Here is a 25,015-nt window from a genome sequence, read left to right as displayed (position 1 = left end):
GAACGAACACCAGAAAAGGTTACTCACCTTTTTACGTGGGTGTTGTTCCTCGATATAGTCGGGCACTATTCCCTCATCCAGCGTAGTCGAGCCCGGGGTGCTGCTTGACGACGAGCCGGACGTGTTGTAGGGGTAGTGCGGCTGATTGTGCGAAGGATGTGAGGTCGCCGGACACGGAGAACTTCTCGTCGGTACACCCTCCTCGCTAAGGGGTGGACTGGGAGTGCCGCTTCGCCAGGAAGCCCCGCTGCTGCTACTGCTATTTGACATACCGCCGACTCCCGGTGAGCCGGCGATCATGCCGCTGCCTCCGCCTCCACGACTCCCCCAGGAACCTGCCGCAGATCAAATTCCTTCCACATTCATTTCGGTCCGGCCAATTACCGCAGAAGCTCGGTTCGTAGTTTGGTATATAATTCGATGTCTCGCGTTTACATGAGACATCACGTACATAATAATACGATACATGAATAAATTATTACTTATTATTTATTATTACTTATTAAATTGTTATACTCATCGATACTTATTTTCACTATTTTTCAGTATTTTTTAGAGAATCGATCGCTCGCAAAGAGCAATCTTAACGTAAACGAACCGACGTCCGAAAGGAAATCCTTGTTATAGAAAGGAGAAAAGTACGACGAAGTTTCTGAGATTACAAATAAAAAAAAAAAAAGAATTTACTCTACACCTGCTTTTAACATCTTACACCGTATTTTGTGGGAATGTCAGAAAAATGAGCACAGTACCGTAATTGTATTGGCAGTGAAGTGGCGGGGGGTTGTGAGGACTGTGAGGTGAGCACGAGAGCGACATAAGGACCAGGGCGGCAGCGCATTCATCCATGCAATCACCGCGTTCGTTGGTGCGACAACCCTCACGTCCGCAGACCACCCTCTCGCCCCAACCGTATGTCCGGTCGGAATCATTGTTCGAGCTTGGCCGTCGTTTCCTGGATCTGAAATATACATTACCACATGCTATAGGCTCGCTAGATTATATAGCGTATATGCGTATATCCGCATACTGCACGTTGCTATTTCAAATTGAAAATTCGCTATTACCCTACTTCAAACACGATTCATTTTTCGCGGTGACAAATTAAAGAATTTCCGATTTTATCTCGATTAATCGAGAGGAATATTATAGGACTCTTTCGCGAAATGTATTTCGCGTGTGTATTCTGAAAACAGATATTCGCCTCGATTCTCGATAATCGCTTTCTTTTTCAGTGGAAGCAATTAATTTTCGAATTTCCGCGTTTCCACGGAAAGAGAACGATGCGTATATCTATAATGTCAATTCGTCGATCTTGGACCGAAGAAAGGCAACGCCTTTAAACGGTGTGGTGCGATCGGTGCGGTAGGTCTTGCAACAGAGAATACAATATTGTGGCAAAACGGGCCCAAAGTAATTTCCTTAAGAGCTCTCGTCGAATAACAGCATAGAAGGTAATCGACGCCAGAGTTACGGGCGGTGTTTCTGGAATTACGTTTTCCTGAAACCGCATAAAATGATACGTTCTCCGTCTCTCCGTTTCACTTCGGAAACGCCGAGCGAGATCGCTGTTGTCGTACGGTAATACCCGGTAGCAAGGTACCTATAAGCCGATATAGTCACTTTTCCGGGAAAGACTATAGATTTCCGCGTAAATACTGCACGTGGAGTATGTACCGTTTGTATATAGACGCTCGTACGGGTCGACGTCGTTTGAGTCGTTTCCTCTACAACTACGAATGCTTTCTCCGACCGGACGGAGTGAACCAAGTGAAACGTGTGTTCAATATGAATCAACAAGAAATACACAATACGACACAATCTGTCTTCGGACTAGAGAAATTTACAAGAAAATTGAAAATTGGTAATTGCCTTCTCAATATTTCAATAATATTTACAAATTATGCAATATCGCACGAAAAAACTTCCGATATTGAGACGATATATTTTCTTCTCAAATTATCGGAATATATCGAGATGTAATAAATCAAGACAGAGAAATTAAAGAAAAGGATTGTAATCAATTAAATAATCAATTGTTAATTTGCTCGATATCATGCAAAACCCATACGGAATTAATGGTTAATAATACAAAGTAATATAATTCAAATTATATAAACGTTAAACGTAAACATATGTTTTTAATTTCTTTCGTCTAACTCGATGAACTTACAATACAGAATCATCAGGGACTTATCGTCTAACTTTTCAAGAACTTTTCAAGAGATTCGCGTAATCTCTCTTTCCTCTCAAAGGTAGCGGATAAATCGCTGTTGCCGATGCAGCTTTCAAGATGATTATCGTTCACTGCTAGGAATAGCGGACTCTCCTGGAGAAGGTGGTTCCCTCTCGGGCCCTCTCGAGCCTACGGAGGACAAAAATCACTAGAGAGGGGGCGCGAAAATGACGACGTAGTCAAGGCCGTCGTCGCTAAGTCAGCCGTTCCACTCCCGAAGCGGTACATTGAGAGTCGAAAGTGAAACATGGAATACCGGCCGGCATAGAGAATGACGCACGTACTAGCCGGTATTTCGAAAGCAACACCTCCCAAGCACACACTTATGCACAGCTGTCCCGTTTCCTCCGTGCACCAACCATTATATGTGTCACGCCACTTAGAACTGGCGAGGAGGCAGGCGAAGGTTACGCTTTCGAGCCGGTACAGTAACGAAGAAATGCCTCAGGCATTTATCGACTTTTACGGAATCAGTGTCGCTCTTTTTTTATCGAGACTTTTGCCGAATTGATAATTTTTTTTATTTAAACGATAGTGCGATAAATATCGCTAAATGAAACGATGATCTCTACGTTCTTGTATCCCGATTCTGTAGCTCTTAATAGGCCTTCTATAATAAGCCATTAGTCATGAATCAGAAGTCAGAAGCTAAAAATTGACCAATCACAGTCGTCAATTTTAAATTTCTGACTTCTGATTCATGGCTTATTGTAGAAGACCCATAACAGTTCGGTATCGTTATGTTGTCGTTGCGCAGATATATAATATCTCTCTCGCATCGTCACTTAAATTGGTGATATTTACTACATGATTGTTCGAAAAAAAAAATTTTCGCGTCGGTATAAGAATCTCGATGAAGAAGGAACAACATTCATCTCGAATCGGAATACCGTCCACTTGAATGCTAAAAATTTCTTGCAAACCTGCGCGCAGGTTCACTATATTTTTCATTTCTCTGACTTTCCTATTTTTTTTTTCCACGGTTTCCTGGATTCGCGATTACACTCGATACACTCGCACGACCGTTGCCCGCTAATTGCGAGATTACGATCGCTTTATGATTGCCACGGAAACGGCAGATTCAAGGAGTTTAATTGGAACGGCGCGAGAGGGGAAGCGAGTTCGAAGCCGTTTACTTTTGAGGTGAAGCCTTACCGTTACTCGGTATACACGAATTACACCGATATAGATTGAGGGATTGCAAACTCGCGAGATAATCGGCACACGGTTGTAATTAAGACGAACCGGCACTTCTTGCGCGAGGGAATCCGCTGGCACGTAATTCAACCGGGAGTGCCTGAAAACAAGAAGTAACCGCCGGAAAACGCGTCGTTTACCACTCACTCGGACGAGCTCCGTCCATTACCAGCCAGATCGAATTTTTATCTATCCCCTTAACCCTGTTGTTCCGTTTGCGTTCTGTACGCGTTCAAGTACGCTTCAGTACACTGCGAATTATGCCTGTACATCTTAATACGATTTCAGTCGAACAAATCCGGTCTTTTTTTCTCCATGTCGCACAGAAGGAGACCCGCGATATTATCGTATTCGAAAATTGATAAGGAACGAAATCGAATGGAACTGATCTTCTTGAGATTGCCGGTTTTTAAAGAAAAATACGTGGATACGTACAGCGCTGAATTTTCAACAAACTGACATTGAAAATTTGCATGTAAAACAATATATACGCTATACCAGTCGATTTGTTACAGATACACCGTCATCTTATTATACAATACTGATTATTCACGTAATATCAATTATTAAGCAATAAAAAACAGAACATAGTTGAAAAAACATGCCTTAATAAATGCACGATGTAAGTAGCTAGATAAGCTGTCTGAAAAAAGAATTTTACACGTTGAAATGTGTTCTCGCAGCGAAACGGAAACTTGTCAATCTTGTTTCGCGTGCAAAATTTTACAACCACGAAGAGAAAAATAAACCGGCTCAACGTGATTTCTTCTTTTGTCATTAAATGGATTTTGGATTTACAAACTCGCCGAAATACTTCCAAGGTGGACTGGAATCAAACCTTTAACGTTTGCCTTGGAGTATCGCGTATAAATTGCGTGCAAGCGGAAAAAAAAATTGCCGTGAGAATTAAGATTTCGGCCGAGAACCTTTCCTTGACTCTAATTATCGCATTAATACAACGAGTATATTCATATCCATAAGTTAACTACGTAACTGCAAACAACTGCTCTTTACGTTCCCTTGTATACCGAGTGTATGGCAACAGACATGTTTACAGCACTCACCACATTTCCTGACGAAAACTTACTTTTACTCGACAGTGTTATAATATGAAGAGAATCACATTAATAATTAAATTTGCGAAATTAATTTCTTTTTAAATGACTTATGTTTAAATGATTTTTATGCCAAGTCATATTTGTCTAAACTAAAAACAAAATTTCAGTTCTAAATAGAATTGCCACTATAAACTTTAAAATATTCTTTTTTCTTTATTTAGAGAGAAATTGTTGATTCTCTTCTTTTCATTTAAAATTTAATTATTCTAATCTTTGTTTTTACTATTTAATATAAAACTTAGTGATAGTACTTTTAATGGTCTAATAATTTCTTATTTAGTAATAATTACAACGTTTATTCATTTTCATAATTTTATACAAATATACACGGCAAGAAACATTATGCTGAAATATTTAAAGATTCAGCTGAAAATAATTTTTGTCGAGCCATCAAAATAATTATACAAGAAACTCAAGCATATTTAGCAATGCTGCAAAAAAATTTGATTATTCTAGTAACAAGCATTCTACATAATTATTTAATTGAACAAAATTATTTTCAGATCTATATTTAATTAAATTATTTTTTAATAATTCAGCAAAACTTCCGTGTACCTACGTATAGTCTCAGGAAAAAGGAGAAGATATTCGTTTCTCGAAGAAATTCAAAGTTCAAATGAATATTGACATCTGATCTTTGCACAAGTAGAGTCTGAGGTAACCATAAAGCCATTAGCGAGAACGACTTTATGGTATACGGCGTGGTGTATCTATCCGTTATGCGGCCACGCTATATGCCGCCGATACGTATCGCACCTTCTGACAAGTCAATCGAGCTTGTTGGTGGAAATTGTAAAGTGGTACACACGCCTGCATAGCCGACGTGTACACGCTGTGTTATTAGCGTCGTGACATAATGTTACGCAACGCGATCAGTTGGAGGACGAGCGCGTGAGTTATGCGTTACACGCAGTGACAGATACATGAGTTTATGGATCATTATAAACGTACGTCCGCCGATTTCTCTTCATCTTTTTTCCCCGAGTGATTATCTCGGACGCAAACATGAAATTCGAACCGCAAATCACAGATTTGCTTCCACTCGCACATAACGTAGACGGAAGACTGTTAACGGTTCTCCGACAACGAGCACAGTTCGCATCCGCATCCGAGTTAGACTCTCGCAAAAAAAATGTGGTCCGTGGGGACTTTACTTTGTGTCTAACTTTCATACGCCATTCAGCGAGTTTGCAATTCGAAAAGCGGACCAACCACGTTGATCGCGATTTTTCATGTGGAAAGTTATGCGATAGTTTTCCATGAGTGTCAGTCCAGACGGATGGACTGATGAAGGGATAGAGAGTTTACCGTTCTAGAGCTTCTAGTCTTCTAAGAACTGATCAAAGTAAAAATACCATTGATATAAAAAATAAAGAAAATTTACATCAATTAAAGAAAATTAATGACAAAGAAATAAAAAGAAGAAAACAATATGTGTATAATTCAGAGAATAATGAAATTCATAGAAAAAAAAGTATATAAAAATAATACTAATACTAATTGAAGTATCGCAAGTGAATAAAATAAATAAAGTTGGTGGTTACAAAATTCTATTGTTAAGAAAGTGATTATTCAATTAATTTTCTTCCCTTTAACAGTTTCCTTTAACAAGGAATATCTTGATAATAATCTTAAAATATACATATATTACGTATTACAAATTTTAGAAAAACTCATTATTATGATTCAAAACAAGAATTTATTTCTTTTAAAGAATATTATAACATTGATCGAAGGACTTTATATAATAAGCAATTCGAATTTATTTCAATTTAATAATCTTGATTTTAGAGTGTATTAAATTTACTAGGATTCAGAATATATTTTGAATAATTAATTTGATGCCCATGCTAAACCTATGATAGATTTGCAGAAATATAAACTTTTGAAATACTTGAAATAAATAATTATTACTTGCGTAAAGTAGGGGAGACCGGGATTAATAGACTCATTTTTCAGTTTCGAATTTTTACAGATGAAATTAAGAGACTTATCGAAAAAATGAATCCTATACCAGTTACTACATACATTTGACTGCCTAATAATATTTTTAAAATTTCTTTAAAGGAATAAAATTTTGAGTAAGTATTATAAGAGTCGTCACTAAATGAGTCATACAGTTCCATGCTGTGATTAGTCTACTATCCCCATCCGTTCATTTTTTAAAAACATTAACAATATACGATAACAGAAACACATAAACAAAACAAATCTGTTGAACTTTATTAAGTAAGAACTACACTTACTATCTAAGTAGAAATCAAATATCTCAGACAATCATATACGATAGTAAAACAAAAACTTTAAGAATAAAAATATTTACTTAGGTATACGATTTTTTTAAATTGTAGCATAACTTCTATCATAGATGTATTCGCAACAAGATGTTACAGCAGACTTAGCGGCAATCGCTGCTGCGTGTTCAGACACGTTTACGCACGTCCCGCGTGTTTTGTTTTTAATGTAGCCTCGATTATTCTACTTACCCCTATATTCAACTGACCCCGGTCTCCCCTAAGTGTATTTTTCTGTGTGTAAGGATGGACGGATGGTGAGCGGAGAACGGAAAACGGAGAACAGCGACGGCGCGCCGCGATGTTCGATGCAATGTGCGAACGGATCGATCCCTCCGGAGGGCACGCTTTCGCGCTCGGAAATGCAGCCCGCGGATCCGGGACATTATATAGGTCGGGAAGCTTGTTGATCCGTATTCACCGTGTGGTATCCCCGCCGCGGGATAACTGGGTCGTTGAATGTTTCAGCGCACGCAAAACTAGGTTACCATCCAACGGTCCGATGGAGCCGCGCACGTGTGCTTGTGCTGGTGAGGATTTCTCGTTCGCGCCGTTAAGTATCGTTCACATAAGGATTAATGTGGCGCCATTTGCTTGCAACGCGATACTTGCAATGCGTAAAGCGTTTAGCTCGCGGCTGCCTTGTTTGTCCATTCATTCGCGTCCGAGCTAGCGTTCACGTTTTCACGCAAATGAAAACTTCAAGTGTAAATAATTACGTCGTATCAATAAATCAAGACGCACGTTGCTATTTATAATGCAAATTAACTTAACATAGACCTTCATTTATAAAGATTGTGTTTATTTTTTTATAATATTGATTTGTTAATATTGAAAATGTTATTTGTGATTATAATTACACGATGAAATAATTAGGAGGTCTATTGTTATAGTTATTAATTATAATACAGTTTGCGTTGCTTAAAATCTTCAACTGTTTGCACTTGAAATGAGATCAATATATATTTGGGCGATGAAGCGAGAGAAGAAGAGTGCTGAGTGCAAAAAATGCAAGCATCGCGAACAAATCGAATGTTAGTAATTATATTTAATCATAATTATATTTATAGTTCTATGTGCTAAAACTGGGAATAATATAACAATATAATTGTTCCCAAAAATACGACTATAATAACGACTATATTATTGTAACAACTATATTTTTCAAGACAATCATATTTCTTTTGAACTATATTATTGCTGTTATAATTAATACAATAAAAAAACAGAGTTCTCAACCATAAACATTTTTCTCTCAGTGTAACCCATTTTAAAAGTAACAGTTCACCTGCCAGTGAAAAATGCCAGGAAGAAAATTCAATTTACGTCTAACGGAATTATAGATTCTCTATTATCTGTGCGAAGACGGCGTATGTAAAATGTAACTACATTGCGATATACCGTATACTCGACGAGATTTGTGATACAACGGTAAGCTCCATGTGTACGACAGTTTAACATCGCCTCCCGTTCACTCGTGTGCGGTGTGCGAGCGCATGAAGCAGCATGAGACCGTGCAAATATCACACGGACACGCTATCCAAGATCCGCGCCCTCTTCAAGTCCTCGGGTTCCTTCAAGAACGGCACCTTCCCGTGGTGGAAAAGTGTTGGCGATGGATCGCGCTCCCCTGGGGATCGCTGGGAACAAGGCCGGCGGGAACGCGCGACTCTCCCTCGGGAAAATATGGGTACACGCGTACGGGGTGATCCAGTTTCCGGAGATATCCGGGTTACGGAGTCGTGCAGCGGGGGTCAGTCGCGTTGGATACGGGAACGTGGCAACCGGCTGGCCTGTATCGAGCGGCCTGATTTCGCGTCAGGACAACCCGGCCAACCTGATTTCAACTTCGCCGACCTCACTCGCCGACCCAATTCCCCGGTTTATGTTACGGGAACACTCGAAGGACTCGGCCCCGTTGCCGACGTCCTTGTGCTAGAAATCCATTTTCTCCCGTAGGATATGCCGGGATCGTTGTTTCGCTTAACGCCCTTCACGCACGCGAATTTGGAACGCAGAGATTTCTATGTTATCGGATGATACCTGTGAGACGATGTGTTTTCTACATCATTTTTTCTTAGCAGGAAGAATATGCGAGGAACAAGGGACCTTTCCCTTTTTCTTCATTTCCTGCTTTTTCAAATTTGTGTAAAAAGAAAAATACTCGTTTGTACAAACCTAATTATAAATACTATTATCAATGACCTCGGAAATAATCAATTTTCCAGAAACTTCTTAGTTACTGATGTGATAATACAGATGTCAGTAACTCAATGACAGGCAACAATGTAAATATATAGAACGAGTATAACCTTCGAAGTGAAGCGTGTCTAAAGTTGAATAAAATTACAAGTATCTGCATAATTCATAAAAGAGTACTGTAGAATTGTTCAGCTGTAAATAACAACTCTGTAGAACAACTTTATTTAACGTTTTAATAACACAACGATAATTTAATTCATTTCATTCGTATTGTAATCGGTGCTCTTTTTCTCAAAACTGATAGAAAATATTTTCAATACCTCTCGCCGTTGCTGCTAATTTGAACAAGATCTACTTTAAAGACTTTATCATCAAGAAAACATACTTCAGGGCGATAGTTAGGTAAGAGATACCGTTATTATAAACGTATTAGAGAGTACTCCCTCGTTCCTAAGTAGACTCACTTAACAGCAAACAAGAGATCGCTTTATCCGCCTCGGCGGTCCCTCGTAAGAAAAGTTTGCCCGGACAAGGTCTTCGTATCTTTCTTAGCACTATGCATACAACGTACACATACATACTTTGCTGCAACGTGTGTTGGTGCACGTGTAACGGTTTCATTGTCCCAGATTTGCCATCTAGGCTAGACAGCAACTTACCCCTTGACCGAGCGTCACGTGGAGAAAGAATAAGACCGAGAATTGTCCCAGAGAAAATTCTCCTCTTCTTCTCCCTCATTTTTCCTCTCTTTTTTTTTTTCCTTCGTGCTTCTCCCTAATATCGTCTTTTTCATCGATTACTTCTCTTTCTTCAACAAGTAGCGACCCGTCGCGACCGCGCAAATGCAAGGCGCTGTGTACACGGTGACACGAAGCGGAGGGAACGAGAACGAGCGGGATGAAAACGAAGCGCGTGCCCCTCCTCTTCGTGTACCTGACCCATTTATCCGGTGCGCCGGTAGGTACGTAGCTGTATCGATCGACCTAGATCCGTAGCCCCCCTAGTCTGGCACGACCTACAGTTTGTTTGGCCACCTTAACCACCCACAGCCGCATATCACCGCCTCAACACCCTTGGAACATCCCGTGGCAAATCATCGTGAGACATCGATAGCGGAGACATCGGTGACTTCACCTTTTCACCGATTTCCTAGGTGCGTAAGAAAGACGAACAATCCGGCGTTCAGCAAGCCGGAAGTCTGTCGTGCGTCCACCTGTCATCAGTCGATGGGTGACATCACGAAGCGATAGCGAAATGGTGAAATATGAATGAGGGTGTGGCGTGGAAACGGCTTGTAATGCCGATAAGACCGGCACTACACCTTGCTGCTTACACGCCTCGGAATGATCTACGGAATGATCTATGCATATGTACGCGTATGTGAATGTGTGTGTGCATGTGTGTGTGTGTGTGTGTGTGTGTGTGTGTGTAACGGTTTCGCCGCATCGGTAGCCGTCACGCGGTGTTCCCAGCTTTGAGGATTTATGGGTACTTCTTTGATAAAGGGAGAATGCCGATGATATAATTCACCGATTATATAATTCTCGTATAATCTGCATTGTTCTCTCGCTTCGCACGAGGCCGCTACACGATCAAAATGACATCTGCATGTCGCGCGCTGTGTAGGTCAAGATCGCGCGCACGATGGTGCCTGCGTATTTTGTCGCGCGAGACCTTGGCAAGTGTGTGTCTAGGTTGCGGAGAGTTACAGACAATCCTCTAACGTTTGTATCTTCGGTCTCTATACGAGGTTCGGTTGACCGCGATGAACGCCGTTGGTCTAGGTCAGGTTCCCAATACAGGAAACAGGCATTTAACGTTTTGGACAGAGCTATTGTGCAAGCAATTTAATGTCGTACGTGTCCAGTTCGCATGGATCCATGGCGTTCAGCGCGAAACTCTCCTTGCTTTGAAAAATGCTTCCTCTGTCCACGTCCCGACACCTTGATGATTATTGTGGGTCATGGCGCAAATAGCTTAACGCGACTTAGCACAGAGGATACAACCTAAGAAGCCATACATGACTCATGCATTTCTCGTTTCTCCTTTACGTTTTCAGATAATCATGTGTGCTCGATCAATGGTATGTTTGATGAAGTTCTATCATTATTTATTTTGTAATTAATATCGCGTTTTGTTGTTAGTCTAAAATGGAATTTAAGAATGATGTTATTATCCTAATATGTACAAGAAAGTTACACTGAGAGAACAAATTAATTTGTAATTACCATAATTTAACTATAATTTATAATATTTATAATATTCGATGCCAATTATATTTTGGAATAATTATAAATATAACTATTATTACTAACTTGATAACAGCAATAAAAATGAAGGTTCTATACTGAAAAAAAAATATAGTCAAAATCAATTTTAATAAATATTTAGTTGAATACTTGCCAACTAAATATTTATTAAATATATATTTAAAGATATATTTATTTGAAGAAACGTTACTTTGATTTAACAATCTTTTTTTTTTACTAAACAAATATTTATTTACTGTAAGTAAATGTTTGACAGTACTGAACTAAATATTTATTAAAATTGACTATATTTTTTTTCAGTATAATTACAATTGTACCTCATAATTATAGTCATAAATACTAAATACTTCTTTTCAATGTAAAGATTTTTACATAAATGTAGAAAGTATTCGTTATTATTCTACATAATCACGATAATCATTCGACGAAATGCCCTCGTTTATTCGATTTCTTCCTACACTTCCGCATTCCCCAATCACGATGGCCGGCATGAAGAGAGGACACACAGTTTCATACATTCCAGGCGAATTCCGCGGTACTAACGACCGAGATAACGACCACCCAATTCGATCTCTCGCAAGAAGAACCAGCTGGACCAAGCTGATTGGAGTCAATTAACGTATTAACGCACCGTAGGCGGATATGTGGAGCGGGACGCGAGAGAACGAAAGTAGGGAATGGCCGAGTTTTGAGTTGAAAGCGGGAGTGGTAGGTTTTGTCCCGGCGGTGGGTGGCTCATGACCGGGATGGGTGGTACGCGGGGGTTGCTAGGTGTCAGGAAGGGGGATAGCGTTCCTCGTCGCATACGCGGAGCGTGGTAGTGCACCTGACCTATATAGCGCGGCCGCGTAAGTATTGATCGACCTAATTCCTGACACCGCAAGTCGGGGCTGCCTCCTCGTCGGTGCGCGGAGAACTGCCGTCCGAAAATTACGTAAGCTAACCTACTGACTCACTGCGCCCGTTGGCGTGGCACGGCCGGAGATGGGAGTTGTATATTCAGTCGGTGAAGTTATATTTTGAATTATCCCCGTATCTATTCGCGTCGTTCGCTGCTATCGTCCTTCTCTCCGTTTTCGTGTTTCTCCGCGCACTTCCGCGCACCGATCATGGATCCCCATCTCCTATTCCTATACTTCGCATTTTGCTCTTTATCGATGCACGAGAGCTAATAGTAACGTGTGCAAACTGACTAAAAATGTATCTCATGAGAGAAATGTATACGAGTTAGATCAGCGAAGCATCCATGCGAACGTCGCGATTATCATGGGATCAGCTATTTTTCTTCGTTCGTCGTCAAGCCTGATTGTTCTCGTTACGGACTATACTGGCTCGAAGTAAAGTAATCGCAAGCGAGAGCTTGCCGAAAAAGTATAAAAATCGTCCGGCACGTTGATTATCGTTTCGAGGAGAGTGCACGGAATTACGTCATGGGGGAAAGAGTGCTGCTACGTTGCTCAATTTGCCGGCATCAATTATCGCAAACCCGCACGCGCAAGTACTCACGTTGCACCATGTGGCGTGCACGGTTGCGTGTGAAAGGTAGAAAGAATAAATGGTGCCTCGACAACGTAACGAAGAAATACCTTGGCGCAAGTTACTTACGTGAACCGAGTTTTCTATAGGTAGACCATCATTTAGAATCGAGCAAATTCCGCAAAGAACCAGCTTGCTTCATTATATAAAACGTTGTGATATAACATTTATACAATATTTAAAATATATTCCATTTCATATATATATATATATTTGTGTACATTATTTACTTTTGCGAAAAATATTCAAATAAATCGAAACTTGAAGTCCCACTGCACTTCTCTGCAAATATTCAGACATTATTTGATTATCAACGCGAATGAGACAGCAAGATCGCTTCATTAACATTACATATATCTGTCTAACTTTTATAATCACTGGATTAATTCTAACGGCGTACTGAAACCTTGGACACAATGCAAGGTCTTGTTAAACGGTAGCCCGGGTTCGCGCACGCTTTCGTCACCGATATCATCGCGCTTCGAAAGGCATTCGATTTCTCTTCGACGACCTTTCCTTTCACGTGGGGCAGGTCGTGCCAGGACCAGGTGTGTGCACGCTCTACCAAAAAGCACCGACATTTTTCTACCTGCTGACAACTACATCTCGGTGCGGCCACCGGACGAATCTCCTTCTTTGCAAGAGGATCCTCGGGGTCAAAGACCGACTTTGCTCATACTAAACGAAAAGTCGAGGGAGTTAACCTTCGAGTTCGTCGCCCTGCCAGACTAAGATCAGTCTATCTTTTTTTCAGAGAGATGACGACAAAGAGGAAGAGAGATAGCGAGAAAATTTCGTCTCAAATGATGGGGATCGCAGGTCGCAGACTCCAGACAGCCACATATAAGAGTAGGCGGAACGAGAAACTTCATTGTTTTTCAATCGCGTAATCTTATAAGCGGATCTCACGATGGCAATTTCATCCGAGATAGAGGTTTGAATGAATTTTATTTAAATGTAAAAACAATTCAGGCAACGTAAAATGCGTAATATTATCATATTAGCGTAGAATATCGTTTCGCATCTGTTCATTCATGCATATGAAATGACGATGTATCGATGTATTAAATTATCAATTATGAATAAAATTTGTTTTATACGCATATATTTTATATTTTTAGAAGTAATTATTCTAATCTTACAATTCTTTATGCTATATTGATTCAAGTATTTCGAAATAATAAGATCAGATTACCATTGTAGAGAATTATGACGTGTATGTACATATATTATATATATATATATAAAGTGTGTATACAAAGTGAGTCATAAGTATGTTTTAAAATTTCTTGAACGTGTTCCTGAGAAAAAAGAAAGAATAAACGTTCCTGAACATTAAGCAATCGTTGTCAAAATAAATAAAAACATAAAATCGTAAACAAAAATTAAACTGTAGTCTTTATTTCAAATCTATTTACATTCCATTATGATAAAGTATCAATATTTAGAAGTATTATTTTTTTCTTTTTACCTAGGAACACGCTTACAAAATTTTAAAACATACTCATGACTATCCTTATATATATTCATAGTACTTAACTGATATAGCACAAAGAATCGTACGATTGGAGCAGGACTTTCAAACAGGAAATTGCAATCACGAAGGCATTGTTGCACATTTTTTTTTTTTACTAAAATATCCGTCGGCTATTCCTCGTGGTGCGGCGTCTCTACAGCGAATATTCACTGACATTCAACGGGGGTGAGGCATAAAGCGTTCTGGGGAGTTGCGTGCAGTATAAAGGTGAGAGACAGGTGCTCGGCGAGGGTGCATTCACGGTCTAACGATCTGCAAACGGACGTTCCTTCGTTCCTTGCTTTACGCATCACGCGGATGCTTAGCTTTTTATCTTTAGCATCGAATACGTCCGATCTTCAGGACACATGGCTATATATACTATATATATAATTTATTTGAGGAAAATATGTACAGACCTGTCGACCTGTACCTGTCATTATTACATGACGAGAGAAAGAAGCCTGATATAGAGAAAGGATATTCTAATAACCTCGCACACATACTGAAGATCTTGTCAACGCGTCGCCTGGCAATGACCTTCGGTATATGTCGGATTGTTAGAATACCTTTGACATATAGGCGTCTAATAGCAAAAGGCGTACAAGTTGCTAGGCAAATAATTTGTCTATATTACAGTTTTGTTGAAGAGAAGGATAGCGCACATATGTAATATCTTTGATTAAATTTCTATTTCCTTTTTATCTTATATTATTATCAATTATTTTTGTCACTTTAAAAAATTAATCAATAGACTAAACTGTAACGCGAAATTGAATATATGAATTGAACGAAAATCATACTCACGTCGTTTTGAATCTTCAATACAAAAAAGAAGAGAGAAATCTTAAAGAACGTATTACGAAATACAGATGTTGCTGTAGGATGAATTTACGAAGATCATGTTTGTGGGAGTTGGGTGGGATTGGGATAAGGGCACCAAGTCGATCCAGGAAATTTATGTCCTACATTATTACACAAGAAAATGAAAAAATATTATTTAAATAGAACAACGGACATGTTTGATTAATAATCGAACGTATAAATAATTTTTCCGATTCCTTTTCGAGAAATTCACGATATAACTTCGTGGCAATATCTCTCGAGTTACATATGCTACATTGTAATATTACAAATATTGTATAATGCAAAAATTAAGAATTTAAAACGTAATGCGAAACGCTTGAATAACTTTCGCACGAGAAAGGTGCGTGAAATTTGCATAATCAAGTCAAGAGAGTAAGAGAGTCGTGTCGCTCCGCAAAACTATATTTTGCTTTCAAACGACGTTTAAAAGGACGATTCCGCTTGTCTGGGCACAAGTTTATTGTCAATCGACGGTAGTTATTTTCGACCTTATCTGCTGCCCCGAACATAAAAGCATTCCAGATAAGCGACGGTAATAGAGAAAGAAGAGGAAAACTTACGCCATCACGTGTGGCACGTCGATAGAGTGGGAGGACGCCCGTTTGCGATCGCCAGCCATATCGGCGAGTCTGGCGAAATCCGTGTCTTGATCGGCAAGTCGTGCACTCTTACGTGATTCGAGCAACCTGATTTCGTCTATACGTTTGGTTAGGCTCATAGTACCCTGTAACAAAAAAGAAAGGATATATATTATAATCTTGGTTCGGATTCTTCCAACTTTCAATTACATTTTTATACGTTCTCACATAATGCTTGCATTCGAAAAGCGAGTTTATAGATTGTGCACGTTTTTTAAAAAAAATTGATGCGATTACGACGTAATAAGAAGGTTGAAAGTACACATAAAAGTAGGTCTAGGTAATGAAACATACGTATTCTCTTGTATTTCTCATTCAGTCCACGTTAGTTTGTTAAATGAAATTTAACAGTAGTAAGGAGCAAATTACTTTCTATAGAAGAGATTTCGCTTAGGTTTCAATGGAACAAAGCACACGATACAAGATCATAAGATTTCTAAATAATTCTCGCTCTAACGTGAGAAACCCTAAGAACGCTGCACAAAATTTATACACGCTCGTTTGATGCTCCGCACCGATCAAACACCGATGAATGTACATGGCATTGCTTTATCCCCGTGTGATATCTTCCATCAGAAAGTTTTTTTTTATAAATACGATCCGCCTACGAACCTCGCAGTCGTACGTATCGATAGTTTGAAATTGGATTCCCAAAGGCATTCCATACGTATACACGGAGGTATTCGCGCAACATCGCGGAGAAAGTGCGAAATTTTGAACGTATCCCGGAACTTTCCCTTCCGACCGGTAAAAGCTAATTGCAAATAATCGCTTCCTCGAGATCGCCCGAGACGGAAACGCGACACGTCTTTAGACACCGTCGAAACCGTAATAGTCTGATAACGCCGACTCGCGTCGATTACGCGTACATCGCATCGGACATTATTCCGTCGACGTAACTTCGTTGCAAAGTGCGTGTATAGGTATATTCTTAAATTGTCGCTCATTTCTTTCGGCATGGTAATTACGGAACAGATACCGCCGAGAAAGTCACGTATAAGGACGACTCGTACGCACGCGCGGATTCATACAGGAAATAAAAAAGAGAAAAAAAAAAGCACGATAGCCTTCGGTAATTTTTGCTGAACACGGTATGCGTGGTATGCGGCTGTTATTGCGAAGTTCCGGCTTCGAGTGTTTACGAGGAAGAAGACCCGTTGCTTGCACCGCTGCCGCTCGCTCGCGATGGATCTTACGTGTGCAGGATATACGGGGTGTATATCGCAAACTGGAGCACACGAAATGAAAACACTCGAGCAGGACTTTCTCATCGGTCTCGTTACTCAACGGCGAATTTTCGCGTCTGCAAAATCAGAGCGCGACTGCCCTCCTCTGCTGGGAATAATGCTCTTACAAAATACGGATGCACCAATTAACGTACGTTTATTTAACAGGTAGTTACTGATGTTAAGCAGCTGTCTCACGCCTATTTTCTCGTTCTCGTTTATGAATGCATTTCTTCGGTGCTTTCGTACACCTGTGCGCACCTTTACGACTCGATGGTGTCGCGTTTGTAACGCAAATAACTGACAGTTTATGTTCACCTTCGCACATACTTGATGACGATGTACACTCGATGGAAATATTTTTGCATAAAAAAACGATCCGTTTGCGAAAGAATATTGACGATGGTGAACAGTGCCTTTTTGTATCGTTGAATTAAACACGATTCAGTCAAAGTCATAATCGGGCAAGGAAATGTGTTTCCAATGCCAAAGAGATATAAGAGATATAAGCTTCGATCGATATTAGGCAATCAACTATTCATTAATACATACCTTTTCCATTACGTTAAAAAATAAGACTTGCTCATCGACGTATGTCACATTATATTTTATACATGCAAAATATTTATGAGTATAAAAACAAAAAAAAAATAATTAAATAATGAGGAAGTCTCGGTCTGAGTTGGATTATAATACTTAAATAATATTTCGATGTGAATTTATATACATATTCAGAGCGCAGTTTACAGAATATGAATATGTATACATAAATTCACACTAAAATATTATTTAAGCGTTGAACTGATAAGGCTTCCTCGTTATTTAATTTAGTGTATATTCACATGCGATTTAATGACATTTGTTGTTTACTGCATGTTCCTTTAAAAAAATTATCTTAAATATTTCGAAATGTCAATAACGATTACGTTATATCTTAATATGACATGTTTCAAATAATATCTTAGTATTATTAAAAGCGACAAGAGAGTTTAAAGCAAATTAATAATTAAATCAATTTAAGTAAACATGAGCAGATTGATAATTAAATAAATTAAATAAGTTAATTAAATAAATTAATTAGTGAGTCTACTTTGCTCTAAAATTTTCAATTGTTATAACTGCAATTATAATTCTTCCGTCCGTGAATCATAAAAATTAAGAATCCTGCCGCGGTCACCTAAGTCATTTTTTATAAATTTGCGTACACGGAAAAAAAAGTTCGAGATAATTCTACGTCTCGCAGAATCGAATTGCAACATTTCGCACGCGATGCGTATATAAAACACGAAACGAAGACATCGATGACGAGACGGGCTGTTAATTCACGCCCGCAACATTGTCATTATATTCACATTATCATATGATATATCCATCTATTCGCGTGCGTACAGAACTCGCGGTTTTATCGCCAATCGTTCGCGGACCGAATGATCGTCGGTACTGTGGCTCTTGCTTCGATACAATTTTCGCGCGAATCGAATGCATCTGCATTCGAAAAGTATTGACGGTTACGTTTGGAGCTGTTAACGTCACCGAGAGTCACGTTGAAATATTTTCGCGAATATCAAACTTGATACAAAATGTATTCGAAAGTAAACACGCGATTCGTTGGAATTTGTGCATGTTTCACATATAGAAGTCTGCTTTTTATCGTATTGACGTCCGTATTATTAAATTGTTCTTCAGAAGCTGCAATTTTTTTTAAGTGGCTTACTTTGTTTATTTCGAACAAATTGACAGCATATTATTTAACAGATCGCAAACCTGGCATCGCCGTTACCGTCATACTTCAAAAATATTATTGACGATTAAGATATTTTAATACTATAATAATAATTATTATATATATATTTTAGAACAATAATACATGATAATAATAAAATTAAATATAGCATCGTTAATAATTTTTTTAAATATGTATTATGTTGCGTGAATAAAAAAGAAAAATTTGCAAAAAATGACATAGTAATCGCATTCGAATCTCCCCAATGATCGAGGAAGGTTCGAATGCGATATACTTATGCCATTACGTTTTTTTTTTCACGAAGAATCCTGACTGAGGATTCTGACAAAAACGATCCATTATTCTCGATGGCTGCTGGCCATCTCGGTTTCTTAACTTCGAGATAGTATGATAGTATCGAAGTAGGAATTTATCAAACGCACACACATTTATGAGTTATGTATGCTGATTTATCCGCGCTTCCTTAGAAATTCCTTCAATTCCGCCGGCACTTCAACAAGGCAAGCGTTGACGATTTTCAGATATTTACGTGAGAAAAATCTCCATGTAGAAAGATACACGCGGCAGAAAGTGCGTTACTTCATACAAGAGTGGATTCACATAGAATGCAGAAAATAATAGTCATATTATATCGAACTATAAGCTATATATACATTTACTTGGGTACCGTTATATTCTATAATCTTAATATCTGATATTCCGATTTACAAAAAATTTTAATGATATGTTCATTTTTATGAAAGTTATAAGCAATCGAATTAGTTGAATATGCTATACCAAGTGTGTTGTTTCTCCAATATGGAGCACCTGCACAGGATAGAAATAATATACGTATATTAAACGTCATAAACGTATATTATATTGAACCACACATTTTTAACTATTATATATATTGTAATATATTGTAATATATGTATATATCTGGTATAACTGCCTTTCGATTTATCACTTTCCGCGTGACTTGGTTTTTAAAAATCTTTTCAGAGAGAGAGAGAGAGAGAAGGAAACAAAAATTACGCACACATCGCCCGTTGATCTTTGAAAATCTGCTATCCCGTGCAATTTAATCCCGTCGGGTAAACTTGCCTGAAGAAATCGCGAGGCAAGTGCATTTGTGTAAACAAAAAATTATAAGACACTTTTATGCGAACCTTATCGTCTTATGTCAACATCATTTCATTAATCTTACTTTGGTGGCTATATTGAAATATATTATTAATTTGAAATGTTACTTTCTATTACACGTTTTATTGTACATTAAAAGTGATCGCTTCTTTATCACCAGTATAAATATCAGTTTTGATATACCCTCTAATTTTGATATCCAATTCGCGCGTTCGAGGTAATGTATTTATGATGCGTGATTTATGTTTACGAATGTTAATAGTACGTTCGCCACTCTCATGGTAACTCCATTACTTAATTGCTTCTTCGAATCGACGAGTAATATATGCAGCATGGGATTCCCTGACGGCTTTAATTCCAGCGTCAAAATATCCATCATGCAGTCTGTGACACATACTAATTTGGCGTAATCAAGATTGCCTTTTCGCGATTAATTAACCGTCATAAGTCTCGCTTCCCGTTCACTTTCCCGCGGTACAGAAATGTAGATGGGCTTAAGTAGCGTTGCGACCGCGTCGTGCGCATACAAGTTATCAAATTTAATTAAGAATAATGTTAATAAGTGAATCGATAGTGAAATTCCGCGTCTTCAGGGACGCGAAATTGGTCGCGGCTTTAAGATATCTTTAGGAGATCAACAGTCGTTGAAGCGCAGTAATATTTTCTACAACTTTCAAAGTGAATTGTCACTGCGAAGAGTGAAATCTCGCTCTTAAAGATTAAAAATGGAGCCACTTTTTTTCAAGATCGGCTCAATTTTCACTCTTTAAAGTGAGATTCCACTCCTAATAATTTAGAGAGCGCGTTTAATGATTTTACTGAAATGCGCTGGATTAAATATTGATAGTGAAATCTTGTAGTTTAATTTATATAACGTAAATATAAATTTTTCAGTATCATATGTTGGAACAGTAGTGCATATCGAAATGTAATCTCTCTTAATTTATCATTTTTACCGTCAAAAAGCGGGAATCAAGATTCAGAATCGTGCGCAATAATTTTCTGCATAGATGTTCGATGCTTGACGCTTGTCATGTAACAGCACCTTTACGAGATAAGGGGTGGGATTCAATTAACCCCGGTAACTGCGGTGTCATAGTGCGTGTGTAAAGTCTCCTGTCGAGACGAATTATAAATCACGCATGAATGAATTCGACATGCAAAATGCAGTATTGTACGGTGAAAAAAATTTCTGGTTGAAAATAAACGAGCTAGAAGATTCCAATCATATCGATAAGAATTTGATCTCAACTAGAATTATAATAGATTCAATCAGGAAACTCTGATTTGTCCATTTTCAATCAGAGTTCCAATTAATGCAATCGTAGATTCTTTTTCCCAGTGTAAGAAATAAAACCATTACATTGCTTAACAACTGCTGTCGAAGAAATGCTGTCGAAGAAATCTCGCAGTAACATATACGATAAAGCAATCAAATCGATCGGTGAAAAGTGAGAACTCTTCATTTCGGGTCTACTGCGTTCTCGTTAAGGCATTAATAACCGGCGTTGGTGCGTTCCACACTCATCAGCTGTTAAAATATATGCAGCTGTCAAGCGTTATTCGATACACGGATTATATCTGCACTCGCGACGTTCGCAACGTTCGCGCTATGCGAAATCGTAGAACGCTGGCCAACGGCCAGCGGTTCTTTGCCCGACTTTCGGGCGTTTCGAATCTCGGAAGCTGAATTCGATACTGTTTTGATCGAGCGCAAGATTCGGAGTAGTGGAGCAAATAATGTGAAAAAAAAAAAAAAAAAAATCTTTTGTAATCGTACACTCCACGTCGAATATTCATTTACCGCTGTTCTCGCCGTTGCGCTTTACACGGAATACATCGTGGCTGCGATCTACTCTTCCCGTATTACAATATTAATGGCAATGCATTATTTCCCGCGGCATCAAGTGAAACTCGCACCGTACAATCGGTGCATACATGAGACGCACCTTAGGACACGATATTATAGAAGAGCTTGGTACAAGAAAGAGAAGATCGGAGAATCGGAAAATCAGAGCGATTGGAACAGCCGACTCTTCCTCAAACGGGTTTGCTCTATTCAGAACGGCCTCCGCTCCGAGCCGTTTTTCCGGTTGAACCCACTCACCTCCACCGGCCGAACTCAAAGGTCAGGGGACAGAGGGAAAGTACAAAGGTCGTCCGGTGGTAGATTGATCCAGGGACTGGATCGCGCGAGTAGGAAGCGGCGACAGGTGAAGGTAGATGAAGAACGACGAGGTGGAGGTGAAGGAAGTCCGCTCGTGCGAGCCGCGCCACACTCGCTGACGCTGCGCTGCAAAGCCACGTGCGCACTCCAACACTTTCACCGGCCACTTTCGAATTTCTTTCCTCCGTCCGTTCCCTCGTCGCCGCGCGATATCGCGCTCGATGCTCGCGGCGGCAATAACGCCCCGTATCATCACTATCATCCCGAGAGTCCACGCGACCGCCGCGAGTCGACGACCTTACCTCGCCCTTCTCCTCCTCGTCTAAACTCGTGCATCCGGCGCTTCCCAAGGAAGGTACGGCGACTCCCGGCCACGCACCGCTGTTTGCACGTCCCGATTACACGCGATTACACGGATAAACACGTGCGTTAGACGACGGCACGGAACCCGGCGACCGACGACCGTTCGCGGGAGAATTTCAATCGCGAAAGACAGCTGGCTCAGCAGCGGCGCGGCGTTGCGTCAGCCTCTGATGTCCATTTCCATCAGGATAGATTAACTTTAGTCTCCATGTGATTTGCTCTTTGTCCCTGTCTTAGAATAAGAAAAAGGTGAAAGATAAGTTAAACTGAAATTAAAATTTAAAAAAAAAATAATACAAATATAAAATAAGCGGTAAGGGTCGGTGTAGAAGACGATGCGTATTTACTCTGATAAAAGAAGAATGTTAAATGGAGAAAAATTTCTGTCCAAAAAAGTGCAAGTAAAAGGAATAATGTTTTTTTTATCAGATTTTAATATTTTTGCCCACTTTTCGTGGTGTTCTCCAAATGCCACAAACTTTTTGATAACTTTATTACATCCAGGAGATGAAATTCTATAAAAAAAAAACACTATTTCTTTTACTTACATATTTTTGAGCAGAAATTGGTCATTTTTTTAACATCTTTTTTCTTTTAATTGTAACGCTTATTTAAAGTTAATCCACATTAAAACGGATATAAATTGGAGATCGAGACTGACGTATGTAAAAATTACGAGTCGACGTTGAAATGTATCCCATGCTGATTCGCACGCGTTCGTCGTTGCAAGGAGACACCGAGATTATTTCCGGATGTTCACGGCATCGAAATCCGAAACCACGCTGGAAATAATCCGTCTTAATCTTTGCTCGACCCCTGCTTCCGATTTTACGTGCCGTTCTCGCGTAATGAATATTTCAATGCTTTCTCCGAACGATTTTTTACATTGCGTACACGCCAGCGAGAGTGCATTCGTACGAAGCGAGACGATAGTACAGACGGCTCTTGTTCGCAATGATGAAGTCGAAAGTGTCGAGCACGGGTAAAAGGCGTAAACGCGGCGAAATTCAATTCGCGGTCGTCGTGCGACAATTAGGACGCCGGCACGAGAAGGCATTCCATCGCAGCGGAATTGCTTTCGTTCGACGGCCCGAAACGCGACGCGACGCGACGCGACGCGACGCGACGCGACGCAACGCGACGGTCGGAGATGCCGTGGCGGGTGGCAGGGAACGGGGAGATTGAGAAACGCAATGCCGGTTAGGTGAAAGTGCATTTTGCTTCATTTCACAAGTACTCCTAAAGCGCGGCGGATTACTCGCCGGCGAGGAGTTTCGCTACACCGAGCGTGTTGCAACGGCCAAATCGCCTCGCTTGAGCAACGGGATTTATACTTAAGCAATAATAAAATGCATCGTGATTAAATTTAGCGAGAGATTGACGAGCGAAATCTCTGCCGCGAATGTCATCGTATACGTTCGATCAATGATTAATATTGCGTTCGGTCGTCGCATCCCGAATGCGTAATCGTGTCTTGAAGAGCGTTAAACGATCTTGGAATCAAGTCATCTCGACAGATCTTTCTTAACGATGAGTTTAGTTTTCTAAAAAAATCACTCAAATGCAAAATAGAGTATTTTGATTGCAAACATAACGAAATTAAACTGATACTCAACAGGTTTTGAGCTGAACCGTTACTTAATAAGATGATCTCCATGCACCTATTTATTTTATCGCGCGTGTAACATCAATACGACCACCTTAATTTTATTAGTTAATAACAGTTTAGTTAATACTGAAATAATTTAACATCAATAAAAAATGGTAGGTCGTATTTAACATTAAATATATAGAGATTAGAATAAGGAGAAATATATATCAAGCGAAATTGAAACAGTTTAATTTAGTTTCTTAACTGACTTTTTTACAGCTTAATGAAACCTCCATAGGCGCACACCGTGAAATTAAATTATTGAATTTACGATGACCGTTGTGTGTTTATGATCGTCGCGGGTAAACAGCGCGTGATTGAACGGGTTAATACAACCTGTTTGACCGGATATTTGGCATTATTACCTTTCGCCATTATTATTAACCTACTATTCCATCAGTTACATTGCCATGCACATCGCCATGTTTAACAATAATTATACTTTGTCACCCATTTTTCCGCACGCAAATTTCACTATCCATCCATATTGTGCCTCGCAAATGAATTCGACCTTCGTGAATATTTTGCAACGATGATTGCAATAAAGCGGTGCTGAGAAAATTCAATAAAACGCGTATTCAGTAAATATATCGTACGATTCATTATGATTGCTCATTGCATTGCACAAGTTTTATAAGAGAAGTTTTATAAGGTCAGGTAGTATCGAATAAGATTGTTTAAAATTTAAGACGCGCATGACAATATTTGTCAAGTCACTGGCAAATTCATCCGCACGTAAGAGGCGAGATCTTTTTATATTGAGAATAAAGGTAGCATTGTTCGTCGTATTACGCATTTTATTTGTGTGTGTATTATTTATACCGATACGGAGTTAATTTCACCAACCAGTCATTAAATGTAAATC

General features: G+C 39.3%; 1 protein-coding gene and 2 long non-coding RNA genes across 3 annotated transcripts in view; 2 read left to right on the top strand and 1 right to left on the bottom strand.

Annotated features, from left to right (window-relative positions):
* Glut4EF (Glucose transporter 4 enhancer factor) overlaps positions 1 to 25,015 on the bottom strand; it is a 100,554-nt gene that overhangs the window by 39,069 nt on the left and 36,470 nt on the right. Inside the window, exons 2-4 of the mRNA XM_087404452.1 lie at positions 15,797 to 15,960; positions 753 to 961; positions 28 to 335 (exon numbers count right to left, since the gene is read on the bottom strand). Coding sequence (XP_087260578.1) covers positions 28 to 335; positions 753 to 961; positions 15,797 to 15,960 — 681 coding nt within the window. The remainder of the gene's footprint in view (positions 1 to 27; positions 336 to 752; positions 962 to 15,796; positions 15,961 to 25,015) is intronic.
* On the top strand, positions 263 to 642 carry LOC147910184 (uncharacterized). Its single transcript, XR_015544555.1, has 2 exons — positions 263 to 396; positions 547 to 642. It is a non-coding gene; the product is annotated as an uncharacterized LOC147910184 (long non-coding RNA).
* Positions 10,831 to 15,304, top strand: LOC147910183 (uncharacterized). The gene is made up of 2 exons (XR_015544552.1): positions 10,831 to 12,942; positions 13,608 to 15,304. It is a non-coding gene; the product is annotated as an uncharacterized LOC147910183 (long non-coding RNA).

Source organism: Acromyrmex echinatior, chromosome 3 (assembly GCF_024713525.1).
Source record: "Acromyrmex echinatior isolate Ae372 chromosome 3, ASM2471352v2, whole genome shotgun sequence".
NCBI lineage: Eukaryota > Metazoa > Arthropoda > Insecta > Hymenoptera > Formicidae > Acromyrmex > Acromyrmex echinatior.
The sequence above is the reverse complement of the archived record's forward strand: the minus strand, read 5'-3'. Positions and strand labels throughout refer to the sequence as shown.